At 57.6% G+C, this 15313-nt stretch overlaps 2 protein-coding genes across 3 annotated transcripts in view; one reads left to right on the forward strand and one right to left on the reverse strand.

Moving 5' to 3' along the window:
• The window catches only part of ABR (ABR activator of RhoGEF and GTPase), a 36970-nt gene extending 28047 nt beyond the window's left edge, over positions 1-8923 (forward strand). For both annotated transcript variants that reach the window (XM_085301264.1, XM_085301265.1), the window contains 7 exons: positions 1481-1540; positions 1722-1831; positions 2067-2206; positions 3095-3229; positions 3695-3800; positions 5714-5861; positions 6433-8923. In XM_085301264.1, coding sequence (XP_085157390.1) covers positions 1481-1540; positions 1722-1831; positions 2067-2206; positions 3095-3229; positions 3695-3800; positions 5714-5861; positions 6433-6522 — 789 coding nt within the window. In that variant the 3' untranslated portion in view covers positions 6523-8923. The remainder of the gene's footprint in view (positions 1-1480; positions 1541-1721; positions 1832-2066; positions 2207-3094; positions 3230-3694; positions 3801-5713; positions 5862-6432) is intronic.
• Positions 8924-10443: 1520 nt separating this feature from the next.
• TIMM22 (translocase of inner mitochondrial membrane 22) lies at positions 10444-13926 on the reverse strand. Its single transcript, XM_085301266.1, has 4 exons — positions 13640-13926; positions 13271-13467; positions 12137-12209; positions 10444-11027 (listed from the first exon to the last, which is right to left on the reverse strand). The coding sequence occupies exons 1-4, from the start codon at positions 13851-13853 to the stop codon at positions 10951-10953; spliced, it is 561 nt and encodes a 186-aa protein (XP_085157392.1). The 5' UTR covers positions 13854-13926; the 3' UTR covers positions 10444-10950.
• Positions 13927-15313: the final 1387 nt, after the last annotated feature.

Raw genomic sequence — 15313 nt, forward strand, 5'->3', positions numbered from 1 at the left:
CGGCCCGGGCGCCGCTTGGGGCCGCCGCGGGGCCCGTTTGCTGGCGTCTCCCCGTCCTCTGGCAGCGGCCCCATCGCTGGGATCCTCRTTTGCTGCTTCTCTCCTTCGCTGCTGCGGGCCCTATCCTGCCTCCGTGGGAGATGCTGAGSAAGGGGGTGCTCAGTACCGGGTCTGTGCTGGGGGGCCAGGGTGGCTTGGGAGCCTCCCCTCGGGAGCACGGGGCCTCGGTGCGCGAGTGGGGCGCGAGGGACCGCAGGGTCCCCTGCGCRTGGCGGAGCAGCCCCGCGGGGTGGCCGGCGCCGGGGCAGGGCGAGGGCAGCTCCGCGGCCGGGCCGGCGGCGCTCCGTGGTGTTTTGCGCGTGCCAAGCATCTCCTGAGCCAGCAGCTGCTGGGGGAAACTCCCGCGTCCTTGAGCGGTGACCCGCCGCGGTTGGCGCAGGCCTCGCCTGGCAGCCCCGCGCGCAGCCCCCAGAGCCCCCCCAGCGCAGCGCAGCCCAGCCCAGCCCAGCCTGTCCCTTCCCCTTCCCGGAGGGCACATTAGTGCCGGGCTCTGCCCTGCTGCCCGCCCGCGCCGTGCATTACGTGGATCGATGGGGACGGATCGATGCCGCCAGCTGGGGACCAAAAGCCCCAGAAGGCAGCTGGAGCGAGGGTCAGTGCGGCGGCTGCGGTGCCCCCGTCCCTGTCCCCGCGGGAGGGGACAGGCTGGTGCCGCGCGGCCGCCCCGGCGCGAGCAGTCTCCCTCGCCCTGGCTCCGCTCCCTGCCTCCCCCTGGGGCCACGGCAGCGCTCGCAGCTGGAGCTCATCGCCCCTCCGGGGGCTGAGCCCCGCTGCCGGCCCCTCTGGGGGCTGCAGCCGCTGCTGTCACCTCCGGGCAGGGCCCCACGTCGCCRGGGGGCTGGGGCAGCTCCGTGCGCYCTCCGGCCGGCTGCTGGGCTGGGGGCRCCGGGCCTCCGGCTGCAGCCGCGCSGCGCTCGCTGCGGCACGTGTCCGGGCCTTGGGAACGCCAGAGCCGCGGCCGCGGCGGGCCGGGCCCGAGGGAAGCGTACCAGAGTCCCCCGCTAGCCCGAAAGCCAGAAATAGCAGAGCCCGTCATTCCCAGGGGTTATAAATAGCCTTGGCTATCGGAAGATGTTGTTTTTCTGCATGGAAAATGCTGCCCTAGTTCTGTTTCATTAATCTGCCTCCAGAAATAGTTGTGATTCTTGGAAGTTTCTCGTTGCGCGGGTCTGCACTGGGCGGTGGTGTCGCGGGGGCTCGGCGGGGGGCTTTGCGCAGCCCCCTGGGGCAGGTGGAGGGGAAGAGCTCCATCCCCCCGCGTCCCTGGGGGACAGGGTGCCCGGTGCGCGAGACCATCTGCAGGCCAAGGGCTTCAGTGGCTGGTGAAGAGGCCCCAGGGCACGTGGGGCTGGGGCAGGCAGCGGGGGCGGCGCGGGGCTGCCGGCGCGGGGGGATCCTCACATGCCCTCTCTCCCTGCAGCTGGACCCGCAGGCCGTGCAGACCAAGAACTGGCACATGGACGTGATTGAGATGAACGGGGTAAGTGGGGCCGAGGGGAGCCCCAAAGCCCCTGGTGATGGCAGCGGGAGGGGAGCGGCTGGCCCCTTCCTTTTGGGGGTGACCAGCTGGGGCCTGCGGGGCTCATAGGGCGCATGGGGGCCRTACTGTGGGCTCATGCATCACGGAGGTGTGGGCTGGGGCCCACCTGTGTCTCCTGCAGATCAAGGTGGAGTTCTCCATGAAGTTCACAAGCAGGGACATGAGCCTGAAGAGGACCCCATCCAAAAAGCAGACTGGTGTCTTCGGAGTCAAAATCAGTGTCGTGACGAAGTACGTCTGGGCCGGGGGGTGGCTGGCCTGTTCCTGTCGCTGCGAGCCGTGGGGCCTGGGGACTCGCTCCACGCTCGCCGTGCGTCCCCTGCCTCAGCTGGGCCTGTCTCCACCCGTTCCCTCGCCCGCGCTGTCCCTGCCACCACGCGTGGGGGTCTTGCCTGGCTCGGGGGCTGCAGGGCTGGGCTGGCCGCGGCGGGTTCACCTCTGCTCACGCCTCTGCTTTCTGAGCCAGGCGCGAGCGCTCCAAGGTGCCTTACATCGTGCGCCAGTGCGTCGAGGAGGTGGAGAAGAGGGGCATCGAGGAGGTTGGCATCTACAGGATCTCCGGGGTCGCCACAGACATCCAGGCTTTGAAGGCGGTCTTCGATGCAAGTGAGTGGCCTGGCGGGTCTCTTCCCTGCTCATCCGGCTGCTCTGGGAGCCTTCGCAGGCTTTGCTGAGCCTGCAGGGCTGTCGCTCACCAGTTGAGCTCGACAGAACTTGGGGTTAAAGCAGCGTTTCAGAAAGCCTGTGGTTTCTGAGGGCGAGGGACCGCGTTGGCTGGGCACCCCAGGCCGAGCCTGCGCCGAGCCCCGTGTCGGGAGCCCTGCTGGCTCCCCTCCAGCTGCTTCCTGTGACATCTGGCCCCGCAAGCTGGGGGCCTGGCGCGGCACTTGTGCCAAGCGTGCAGGCRTGCCCGGCAAGGGCCTTAGGTGCGAGGAGGAAGTTGCAGCTGGAAGAGCAAGCGCTGAGAGGCTGCGGCTGGGTGTCCGGGCAGAGGCCGCTGGAATCGCCGCCAGCGCAAGGGCGGCCACGCYGGCCCTGCCAGCCCCCGCGAGGGATCCCGGCAGCCTTGCTCTGCCCTGACCTGTCTTCAGTAGCATTTGTGTGTTGCCCTCTCTGATCTGCCTCTGCGCCTGGCCGGCTCCGCGGGAGACACTGAGTCAGGGAAACGTTGCAAATGGATTTGCAAATTGTTCCGCGTGCCATTGCCGGGGCAGGTCGGAGCCGCTCAGCGGTTCCCATGCACAGYGAGGCTAAGTGCCGCTCGCTGCTGCGGGCAGGAGCTGGGTTAATGCTTACGTTAGCCCGCATGTCCCTGTTCCTGGGGCTCAGCAAGCCCAGGGGACTCTTGGTGTGTCTCTGAGTGCCAGCCCCGAGCAGGTGGCAGCGCAGCCGGGTCTGCAGCCCTGTCCCTGCTCCTCCAGCTCGGTCAGCTGGGGTGATGCAGGTGTCTGAGAGCAGAGGCAAAGGTGTCACGCGTGGGTGCTCTCTGGACAGATAACAAGGACATCCTTGTGATGCTGAGCGACATGGACATCAATGCCATAGCTGGCACGCTGAAGCTGTACTTTCGGGAGCTGCCCGAGCCTCTCCTCACTGACAGGCTCTACCCCGCGTTCATGGAGGGGATTGGTAAGTGTTTGGGGATGAGCAGGGGTTGGGTGCCCAAGCACAGCTCTGTTTGGCATCACCTGCCCTGAGGCTGGAGACTCCCCAGAGTCCTTCCCTGCATGGCCTAGGCTTGGCGGGCTGCTGAGCAGCGTCCCGGCTGCCCTTGGCCCCGGGATCATGGTGCAGCTCCAGGGTCCAGGCACAGCCCTGCAGTTCAGGGCTGGCTGCAGAGAGGAGTCCAGTCCCTCTGCTTCGGAGGTGCCAGCTGCCTGCCTGGGGCAGGCACCCTTGCCAGTGCCGTTGCTGGAGGCTAGGCACCCCTTGGAGCACCCTCGGACCTCTCCTGGCAGTGGGTCTAGTGCGAGACTTGCTGATATTCCACCCTGCCCCGCGACATCCAGCTGCTTGCGTGCGCCTGTTCAGTGCTCTAGTGACCCAAGACTAGGTTTTGGCAACCCGTTCTGAGCTTTCTCTCCTTGTCGCCAGCCCTCTCGGATCCTGCTGCCAAGGAGAACTGCATGATGCACCTTCTCCGCTCGCTGCCTGACCCCAATCTCATCACTTTCCTCTTCCTGCTGGAGCACTTGAAAAGGTAACAGCTCGGCCCRCTGAGCAGAGCAAGCGGTGGCTCCCAGGGCCTGCCCAGCACAGGCGGGATGCGCGCAGGACAGGCCCCTCTCCGTGGGCCTGGGGAAAAGAGCAGAGTTCGAGCCCCTGTCTGTGTCCCGCGGGCTGCGCGGTGCCTGTGCTCCCCGTGGCTGCGGGCCGCTCCCTGACGGAGCAGATGGTACCGCGCAGGTGCAGCATGGGGCTCCGGGCGGGCGGCACCGCCGGCGGCAGCAGCTGCTTTGGGTAGGCTGCAGCGTGGCCCTTTGCCAGCCCCTCYGAGAGGTGCAAGGCCTGGGACAGTGCTGTGGGGCAGCCAGGGTGAGGGCGGGGAACTGCCAGGCTTAGGATGTGCTGGGGGGCTGCGGTGTGGCCCTACAGAGTCTGCTCTGGGGCGCTTTGGTGCTGGCTGGGTACAGACCAGATGTGTGCCCAGCCCCATCGCCCTGGGCTCTGCTGCGTTCGTGGGGAGCGGTGGCCAGGCCTCGTGGGCTGCGGTTTGTTTGGGCTCAGATACTGTGAGCCCATTTGGCTGATGTTGATGTTCTCCTTGGGCTTCCTGTGGCTCCTGTCCATGGGCCCTGTGGGATCCTGGAGGGATCCTGGGGCAGTTCTGCGTAGCGCGGCCCCACAGAGCAGCCCCACCGCTGACGGTGCCAGCGGGGAGCCCACAGTGCGGCTGAGCAGGGGTGCTCGTGCAGGCCTGTTCCGCAGGCAGCGCACATCCTTGGGCAAGACGCAGCTCTTGGCCRCCTCAGCCCAGCTGTGCAGCTGGTCAGATGAGCTCTCCATAGGGACCGGCTGGCCTCGGTGCGGGAGGAGGTGTCCGTTYGGGGCTGCGCAATGTCACTCTTAGCAGAAAAACTGAATGTCATGTCCCTTCCCACCACTCACGCCCCTGCAAAACAAGCTGCAGTAATTCCTGTAACTTGTCTGCAGCATGTGGCTGAGCCCTGGGAACTCTCCAGCTCTGTGGTGATGCCCCCATGCTGCACGGAGCTGCTGGTGCTGGGACAAATGCAGCAACATGTGGCTTGCCAAGTGGTCCCAGTGGCTGTATCCCTAATTGTGCTCCCATACCTGCTTCACCTTGGCTGAGCCTGGGTCCATCTGCAGCTAGGAGAGTCCATCCGAGCCTGGGCAAGGGCAGTTCTGGAACCCCAAACCCTGCAGAGGGCACAGGGCTGTGGTCCCGCAGGCAGGACCTGGCCAGAGAGCTTGCCTCGAGTTTGGGAACGGYGCTCGTGGCTCATGTTACTTGCATCATGAAACGTTTTTCTCTGGTTTGGCTAAAATCAAACAGAAAAAGTGATTGCTGCCGGGGGTGGAGGAGGAAAATCCGTTCAGTTTCCATCCTGAGAACCGGGCACAGCCAGTTCCCACATCTGCTCCCCTGGCCGGGGCTCAGCGGTGCAGCCTGTGCCGGGGGAGCACAGCTGTCTCCTAACATGGCAATGTTGTGGCCCCGGTTCCCTTGGTGAGGGCTGGCTGCGGTCCAGCGGGGCTGGAGGGGCTGGGAGCGTCTTGGGGGAGTCGGTGCCGAGAGGCCCGGGCTGATGCAGAGCTCCCCGTACCCTTCGGGGGCTCGGGGAGGGCGGAGGCTCGGCAGCACATCAGCAAGCGAGGGCTTGGTCACTGCCACATCACAGCCGGGGCTCGCGGCCAGGCCCGGCCGGCTCCAGCGGAGGCCGGGTGGGGGGCAGAGCTGCCTGCCCTGCCCCTGGTTTTGCCGGGGGGGGGGGGGCGTGAAGGGCGGCTGCAAGCAGCAGCTGCCCCGCAAGGGCTGGAAGCCGGAAGGGAGAGGAGCACTTGTCCCCCCACCCCGGTTGCCCCATGGCTGCATTGCTCTGGGAGAAAAACATTAGGGTCTGACACTTGCCCTCTCTCCCCATCCTGCAGGGTAGCTGAAAAGGAGCCCATCAATAAAATGTCACTCCACAACTTGGCCACAGTCTTTGGGCCAACATTGCTGAGACCTTCGGAGGGGGAGAGCAAAGGACACCTCACCCTGGCCTCTGACATCTGGTCGCATGACGTGATGGCCCAGGTAAGGCTGTGCAGGGTGTGCTGGCCGTGCTGGGACGCGGCCCCCGCCGGCGCTGCCCTGCCCTGGCCGCTCGCTGACACGTGTCCGTGGTCCCAAGGCGAGGAGGGAAGTGTCCCCTGCGGCTGACACAAAGCTTGGGGCAGCGCTGCGATGTGGCCTTGTCCTCCCCACTTGCTCACCGGCCCCTCGCCAGCCCCATGCCGGCGCTGTGGCTGCCAGCAACGTGCGCGGCCGCGGCTGCAGAGGCTGGCCCTGCCTCCGGACAGCCCTCGCTGTGGAGGTCTGTCCCCATGCAGAGGCCTGGAAACGCAGGGACTCTGCAACTCAGAGCAGAGCGCGAGCTTGCGGCCGCAGCACTGCTGCGGGCTCACAGGTCTCGCTGGGGTTGCACTAGCCCAGGCCCTCCGGACACTCACGGGAAGCGGAGGGAGGCCGGAGAGGAGGGTTTTACCTGCCTGTCTGGGTAGATTTATCCTTCTTTGCTGGAAATGGCAGTGCAGAGACAAACTGGGACCTGGCAGCTCTGCCTCTTTCCAGCTCTTTCCGAACACGCTCCGTTCGCCTCCCACAGGTCCAGGTCCTCCTCTACTACCTGCAGCATCCTCCCATCTCCTTCACTGAGCTGAAGCGCAACACACTTTACTTCTCCACGGACGTGTAGCCTGCAGGGGGGAGGCACCAGCTGCGAACACTCCCAGCCTCCCTGCTGGGGGACATGGACTGGATCGCTGCCTCCCAGGGAGAACAGCCTGGACCAGGATGGTGCCGCCTGCAGCTCCTGTACAATCTCGTACCAGTGGCCCGGTCTTGCCCCAGGCGCCGTGCCCGTCTGTAAAGTAGTTGTCTTATGTCCCTTCTTGTGTTCAGGAATTGTTTTTTATGTATATTTGTTCAACCGAAGAGGTAGTGACTGACAAGGGCTGTGGACACAGGCTTCCCCCTTGGCTCGTTTTCTCCTGGATTCCTTTCTGCCCTCTAACTACAACCAAGCGTCCTCACGTCTTGCCCAGCTCGAAGACTGCAGCGTCCCACGAGTGCCTGTTTCTCTGCCCAGCTCGCCTGCCCCATGCCTGCATGTGCAGCACCGGCTCGCTTCAGAGGCTGGGAGCTCCCTGGTGACAGTGACGGCCAGCTCCCTTTTGGCTTGCTGCCTGCGCAAATGTTGGACCCTGTGCCTGGACCCTGCTCTGCCCTGAGCAAACCTACGACCGTGGGGGCACAGGAGTAGGGTACTGCATCTTCCTCACCACGTCTCTTCCGGGTGCTTTCAGGCAAGTTCCTCTATAGCCCTTGCGTGTGCTTTGCCTGTGCGTGTGTAGCATGGTGGTTACTTCCCCTCGCTGTTTCTTGTCTCCTGAGCAGCGTTTTGGGTTAACCTGCTATTCCAAGGCTGGAATGAGAGGTGCTGTGTTGGTCCCGAACCATAGCAGGCTCAAGGGAAGGCCAGCAGGGCTGGATCTGCTCCTTCTGGCCCCAGGCTGACCCCAGACCTGTGTTCTGGCCTATGACCATCAGGGCACGAAGGTTAAAAATTTCTTCAACAGCCCCTAGTGAGGAAAGGAACGGGGTTTAGGCCTTGCTCTTGCCAAGCAAGAGGATGCGTCCCCGCCATTTCTGTACGTCCGCATCTCTGCCTTAGCTGTGTGCACAGGCCACTCTCCAGCTGAGCACTGCCAAAAGGGTTACAGACTCCTGGCCACCAAACCTGCTGCAGCTTCTTGTCGCAACCCAGTGGAGTGGCCTGCTGTGGCCACCGGAAAGGGAGTTTCTTTACCCTCCTTGGCTGTTCCCTGTTGCCCTGAGCACCAGGCAAATGGAAACAACTGRCTCTGCCTCAGTGCTAGCTAGGCTGCCAGAGGCAAGTGCTATTTGTGCTCCAGCTGGCCAGCGACCCAGCCCGAGCACCAGTTCAGGAGGCCCAGAGGAGGGAAAGCCTTTGGAGGCTCTGTTTGCCTTGGCCCTCAGCACTGAAGGCAGAAGTGGTTCTTTTGCTCTTTCTCACAAAGCGATCGCTGCTGGGTCAGGTATGCCCAGCTGGGTCAGTTCCATTTTTAATTTACAGCGCCAGGTCTTGACCCAAAGGCTGATGGCTGGAGCTGTCAAGCCATGTCCCAAGGCAGTACAGCAGCTTGCACGCACTGGCCACCGGGATCTGCTCTGGCTGCCTGTGCGCTTGGCTCCCAGTATCTCCCCACCCTCCCATGCTTACAGGTAGGTGCTGGTACCTGTTGGGACACAAATCCTTTCGCTCTGTGAGACGAGTCTGTGTTCTTGTGGGGAAAGCCCCCTCCTCAGTTGTCTTGGCCCTGCACTCTCCTGTGCCAAAGGGAGATGGACCAGAAGTGGCCAAGCGTATCCCTGCTTGCAGTGGTGTTGCCTTTACTCATCTGACTAACAGACTGTTCCAGGTAGAGCCCATCGTGTTCCACCGATGCACCAGGTGTGTCCCAAGCCCACCTCCCCAGCAAAGGTGGCACCTGCCAGCCCTGCACCAGCAACGCAACTAAAGGAGGGGAGGCCTTTTGGTCCCCTTCTAAAGGGCTCACACTCCAGACCCCACTCCTCGTGACTACCAGCTAAACAGAAGGGAAACAGCATTGTAGAAAATAACCGAGTGTCTTTCTTGGCCCTGGACCCAGTAGGAAGGCTGAGTTCTAGATCTGACTGCACAAGGGATCCCTCTGTGTGTGTCTGATTTGTTACACGTATCCAAGTCTCTGTCCACGATAGTGTCGTTCCAGACGGAGACTCTCTACAGCCAGTTTCCCCCCTGCACGTCAGTGGCTGGAGGCCTGGTCCACACAGCCTTGGCACAACAGGCTGCGGCCGTCCCAGTGACTGGCTTTTGTTTGTCCCTACAGAAAGGAAAGAAGGGGGGATGGACTCTTGCAGCTACAGGTAGAATAGAACTGTTAATTAATATTTGACTTTTAAAAGTTGTTAAGGATATATTTTTGTTTGTGTTCTGTTTCAATTTCTGTAGATTATAAACTTTAAATGGCTGTAAACCATGTGAAGAAAAAAAGTTAATAAAAATGCAAAGCCCCAACATTTGCACAAAAGAGCCCTGTGGTTTTGCTCTCTGCACTAACTGAACACCGTAGCATCGTAGCTTCTCCCTCGACATGGAAATTCTGCTATGTGTTTTGAGACAGTGGTACAAACACAGGCATTGTGCCAGGCAATCTTTTAAGAGAGATCACAGAATCATAGAATCAGTAAGGTTGGAAGGAACCTCTGGAGATCATCTAGTCCAACCTCCCTGCTCAGCAGGGTCACCTAGAGCATGTTAGCCAGGGTTGCATCCAGGCAGGCCTTGAGTATCTCCAGACAAGGAGACTCCACAACCTCTCTGGGCAACCTGGTCCAGCGCTCCGTCACTCTCACAGTGAAGAAATTCCCCCTCATGTTCAGGCAGAACTTCCTGTGCTTCAATTTCTGCCCATTGCCTCTTGTCCTGTCACACGGGGTAACTGAAAAGAGTTTGTCCCTGTCCCCTTGACACCCTCCCTTCAGGTACTGAGATCTTATGCTTTGGGCTACAGCCTTGCACTTCAGTACATTCTGGAGCAAAAACCTGGACTGTCTGGAGCTAGCTTGTTTAATCAGTCCAGAATTACTCAAGCTTCAAATTCAGCTGACCTGCACAGCTTCTGGCCTGAGGATACTGGACAGGTGCAGCAAAGGAGAGCTGGCAATTGAGAAACCTCAGCTGATAGATCACATGGTGCTGCCTAATTGGGCATGGGAAACAATACGTCTCCAAACTGACCACCTTAACAGCCAAACTACTCTGCTTGTATTGCTCTTCCAAGGTAAGGCAAGTGCTGTTGCTGTTCTGGGATGTCAAAACATGGATGTGCAGAATGGGAAGTGGTGGGGGAACCCTCAATAGAGKAGTACACTGAATCTGAAATCCCAATGCCTCTAGAACACAATGGTAGGTATTCGCCTTTGTAGAGTGGCTTAAGGAAGGTTAAAACTATKCTAAACAATTCTGAGTTTAAAAGTCATCCCCTGAGGTCTGGCAACAGTGTTTCTAGCGTTTGGTTATAACAGCAAGATACCTAACACCAGTGCAGATCAAAAAGGGAGCAGTTCCCTGAGCTCACAAACAGGTGTTTTGACTTCAATATCAATGATTTGCAGAAATACAGCAGAAATGACTGATTTCCCCAGAGTAACACTGGGGCACTCAGGGGTGGTGCAAAARCATCATGGGAAACAGTCTGTGTGCTAAGTGAATGCCTCTATCGGTCCAACAGTGATTTACTCTTAAAACTCTGCTTTCTAGTCTAGCCATCAAGCTGCTGGAACTAATGGTGTGAGCCTGTAGCAGTTAAAGCAGTAGCAAGATTATTTGTACTCCCACAGCGAGGTTAAGTCAGGCTAGCCAAGTGGCTACAGAGAATTATACTTCTGCAACTACCTCTTTTCCCTTCCCCCCCCTTAAACTGTTTTGTTCATCTGCCAGTAACCACACAGTTCTAAGGCTAAGGATTCCTTTTTGCTTTTCCATTTAAAACATAGTAAAGAAATCTGGCTCTCATCTCTGTACTTGAAATAAGACAAGTTGTGCAGATGGCGGTTTGTCTTCAGTTGGTATTTTAAGAAAAGCCTGGAACAAAGTATTTCTCCACAGGATCTTACTTCTCCCCAACAGAGTAGCAAGCAGCAAAGTGGTAACTGTTAAATACTTGCAGCATGTTCAAATACACAGTAACCTAAACCAGTGCATTTCTTTACAAAGACTGTCCTCCTGCCTCTTTCGATGCTAGCAACAGATTTAATTAAAATCAGACCCAAAGGATCTAGAAAGCTCCAGGCTTGATTCCTGGAAACCGACAGTCAGCTGATCCATACTGGTGATACTGCTCACTGTGTCTGGCTCGCTCCATCCTCGCATATTCCTGCAACTCCGCCTGAAGCAGCACGCCAAGGCTCAGAGCCAGATTATTGTTAGTCATTCAGGAAGAGCTGCCAGTGCCCTCCAGCTTGCACTGATCAGGACTCAAAAGGCAGTGGAAAGGTACGCCTGATGGTTCCTCTGCTGTGATGTAGAGGAAACTTGCCCTGTGGGATCTTGCTGTTACCGTAGATAGTAATCAATTGCTGCAGAGAACGCAGCAAATCCACCACATCCGATAACCCCTGCCTTCAAACCAGCTGCAATGCAAGAGGGATTAGAAAGAATGAGAAAAAAAATAGGAAAGATTTTTTCCTCCCAGTAACTAGCCTCCACTGCTGTTTTGAAGAGCTTACAGCTGCAGAAACCTCATAGTCCTCTACTAGGGAAAGCTGTCATTGCTCCTGCCCAAGTGGATGGGGGTAACCTGGCACATACTCGACTTGCATTCCCAGGGCTCGACTAGCTCGACACATTGATTAGCCTCTGTGTTTCCCAGTCTCCACCCAAAGGCTAGAAGAGAAAACTCCAGTGCTTCTGGCTAACTTCAATGCACTCTGATCAGAGCGCTGCAAACATCTTTGTTGCTGGACAATAGATGGATAGGAAGAGCAGCTGCTGCTTTAAAAGCTCTAGGAGGAATAAGTCCAGGATAGAATAACAAGCTTAAATAGGATTTTCAAATAGCTCTTTCTTTTATGTTCTTTGGACAGCTTTTTTATTTGTTTGTTTTTTAAAGGAGAGATGAGAGAAGTTTAATTTTTCTGATGAGCAGAGCAGCCCTCTTCCTACTTGCAGATTCTCTCCAGCTGTCTTTTCCCTTAAGGCTTGCCAGCAAGGTCCCTACTAGGGACTGATGGACTATAAAATCCCAGTGTTTCCTGCTTTTGTACAGTCAGGTAGAATTGCCTGTTTGATTTGATCTCAGGGCAGGGAGGGTAGCATTTTGCACACTGTTGAAGCTAACAGAGTTCCTGCCAATGAAATACTATATATAAAGCAGAGCTCTGTTAGCACAAAAGCTAAAACATCAGTGAGTTGTTCACTATGTATTTTTGGCTCACTCGCTGTAACACCATAGAAGACTGCAGATAGCAAAGAGCATTTTCTGATTAACTTTCAAGTCACTTGTGTTAAATTTTCTCATATCTCACTGTCCTGTACGACCAGCCTTCCCTACCCACACAAATCTTCCAAGTTGACAGGAAAGTGATGGAGATAGCAGTTCTGCCAGTTTGGAGTACTCGCTCACACTTACATCATCATAATCCCATGCAAAGAGATTTGTGCGTTGCCTTAAAAACACTGCTTGCTACTTAATCAAATTATGGACTCATCACAGAAGCCCCTCACAGCAGGCACTACCAACCTCTGAAGCCRATTGCTCCTCCTGTGATGCAGCCACTAATAACGCTATTCTTCCAGTCCGACTTTCCACGATACTGTGGAATTAAAAATCAGAGTMAAAAAGCAAATATGGAACGAACACTCAGTATCCATGCTAATGCCAACAGATATTAAAACGTCCTTCTAGTTTCTTCTGAGCTGAAGATGTTTTCCCCTCTGTTCTCAGCAGATGGCCCCCTGCACTTTCAAATCTAAGAATTCTGGGGGCGGAAGGAGGGGAAGAAACAGGTCACTAGGAGAGGTAAGTCATAGCCATATGGTGCAATGCAGTGCTCTGGCAAAGATTCTCAGGTGATCTGACACAGCCCCCAGAACACAGCACTGTGCAGTGGTGCCAGCTCAGAGACTTTTAAAGGCACTACAATCCAACAAGTGCAACACTGAGCCTGTCCACATAGCCGGCTCATTTCTGAGCACAAGCACAGGCTGTTGCACGCTGCTGATRAAGACAAATTTCCATAGCTAGAACATAATAATTTTTCACTGGTGCAGAAAGATCTCTATGTACTGCTCCACTGTGCAAGTGAATGCACTTTTCTTCTAGATGAGCTAAGAAATAATTGTGCCTTTCAATTAAAAGGCAGCACTAAAATTTAAAACAGGCTAGTTTTCCTATTTAAGTAAATGGCTGAGAGATTTACCAAYGAGCTGCACAAAGTCATTTTTTGCTTTAGGGGCTGGATGAAAAAAGGCCTGTTACTAAAGAATTTCCATCAAAGGATCCCTTCTGCATCTGGAATTTTTATAGGTTCAAATTACTAGGTTGCAAGTCACAGACTGATGTTTTAAAGTAATAACAAGTAATTGTAGTTGAGGTTTCAACAGTATTGTTTACTTGCCCATACRTTCAGGCCCTGAACTGACAAGCACTTCATTATCATGTGGACCTGGAGCACAMTGAACTCGTGCTTATTCCACTACAGAGAACAGCAGTTCTGAAGTCGCTGCTCAAAGCTGAAAAGCTTTGTGGGCCAAGAAGCAGAACAGACTTTAGCCTATGCCTGTCTGCACCCCCCTCCCTTTAATGGGAAACACATATTTATTTAGATCTACACACAAGACAACGCTTTATAACGCTGAGGAAATCGTTACTCACAGACTCTACCAGACACTCGGTGCAAGAGAACATGGCGCCCACAATGGCAAAGTTCTTCGCATAGGATATGCCTCGCTGCCCCATGTCCTTGAGGACCTCCTTTGCAGTCGGGGTGCGGTAGGGGTCCTTGGGGTCGAACCCGACGTTGGTGTCGATGCCCGCTGTGAACACGCCGAACGCGCCCCCCAGAACAAACCCTGCGGAGGGCAGAAGGTATAAAACGAGCGWCGCCAGAGCAGGTTCCTCCCCCCCCGCCTCCCCCGGGGGTCGGGGCAGCTCAGGCCCGGCTCTCCCTCAAGGAGCGCGGGGGAGCAGGCCGCGGGGCGCCCCGCGCGGCAGCTGCCTCGCCGGCCCCAGCCCTGCCCGCACCTCCCACGCAGGCCAGCGCCGCCTTGAAGGCGCAGCTCTCCATGGCCCGCTCCACCATCTTCTGCTCCTCGCTCTTGGGCGGGCTGGGGATGCCGCCCAGGGCGGCGGGGTCCCAGGCGCGGGGCCGCCGCCGCTCGCCCACCAGGTGCTCCAGCAGCAGGCTGTACTGCAGTGGCGGCGCCTCGGGGCCCTCCGAGGCCGGCGGCGGCGCCATGACCGGCTTCGCCCGCCTGTRGAGTCAGCGCGGCAGCGGGGGACCCGCCGCTAACGCGCCCCAACCTTCGCGCCCCCCCCTTCCCCCCCCCGCGAAGCGCCCCACGGTCCTTGTAGTTTCGCTAAGGGCTGCCGCCGCCAGCGCTCCCTCGCGCTCTTTGCCCCGCAGGAACTACAGCTCCCGACAGGCTCCGCGCCGCCGGAGGGYGGTGTGGGCCCCGCGGAGGCTCACGGGATTGGCAGTCCCTCGGGGCTGAGGGGAGAACTACGCTACCCGGCGTGCTCTGCGGCAGCCCCCTGGCGGCCGTTAGGACCGTTACAGGTGAGGCGAGAGCACCAGCTGCCAGAGCATCCTCGAGAGGAGGCGGCGGAGGCGGCGGCAGGTGAGCGSCGCCGGGGCCGGGGCAGGCCGGGGAGCTTCGCCCGGGGTGGGGCCGGGGCTGCGGAAGGGCCGAGGCGGCGTGGTGCGGGTCTGAGTCCCTCTGTTCCGGCTGAGGTGCGGGGAGGGGGTGGGAGGCACTGCAGTGTGCGCCTCTTCCCCCCCCCCCCGGCTTCCCACCTGACTGACCGCGCCGGTGTCTGTGGGGGCAACAGGTCCCAGGCCCCTGCGCCGGTCGGGCGGTTGCCGCAGCCCGTCCGGGAACGGGGCAGCCTCCCTCGGTACGATCTTTCGAGCTGTCAGGGCAAGTCTGGAGCGTGCTCAAGTGAGGGCGACGCAACCCAGCAAGTAATGTCCCACCACCGTTCGTTCGGTGTCACCGCCATCCCCCCACAGGGACAAAGTCCTGCCCAAGTCCTTCTGGAGAGCAACGGTTCGTTGCTGTAGTGCGCCTAAAGTGTCCCACACAGATGTGTGGGAAATTGTGGTGCGCCCCAGTGGATGCCCTGTGTCTTCTGAGGTGAGAYCCAAAAAGCTTCACGCCATAGGGCAATTTCAGGCTATGAGGTCCTAGCCTGAGCTTGGACAGGAACCTCCTGTCTTCCACCTTTTCCATATGCTAAGTGAAAAGGTGAGAAGGTCAGAGCATCTCCTCTAGACTTTTGGTCACAAATGACAAACTTAAYTAGTGTTGAATCACATAAAAGTATAGCCCTTTTATGCTTTTTCTGCTTGGTAATGAGGTGAGAGTTGTTTCATTCATACTACTTTGGTARCCAGGGAGCTGTCAAGATTAAAAGTCTTCTGTATGTGGTTTGCTTGTGTTTCATTTGCATAGCCTGTTTAACCTTCTTGTTCTTGTGGGCTAGAAACTGTTTTCTGCTCAACTTAGCACAAGTGAAGATGGATATGTTTATAAAAATCAGCTTTGTTGACTTCTTTTCTAAAATGTTTTCTCTCTTTTTAAATTAAAAAGTTATCTATAGTCCTTTTACTCCGGAGAAATAGTTGTGATGGTTTCAATAGGATACTTCAAAGCAGTGTATTTCAATAATTTAAAATGATATAAAATATTGCAATAA

This window comes from Rhea americana, unplaced genomic scaffold (assembly GCF_003343005.1).
Source record: "Rhea americana isolate MKP2758 unplaced genomic scaffold, rheAme1 scaffold_175, whole genome shotgun sequence".
Taxonomy (NCBI): domain Eukaryota; kingdom Metazoa; phylum Chordata; class Aves; order Rheiformes; family Rheidae; genus Rhea; species Rhea americana.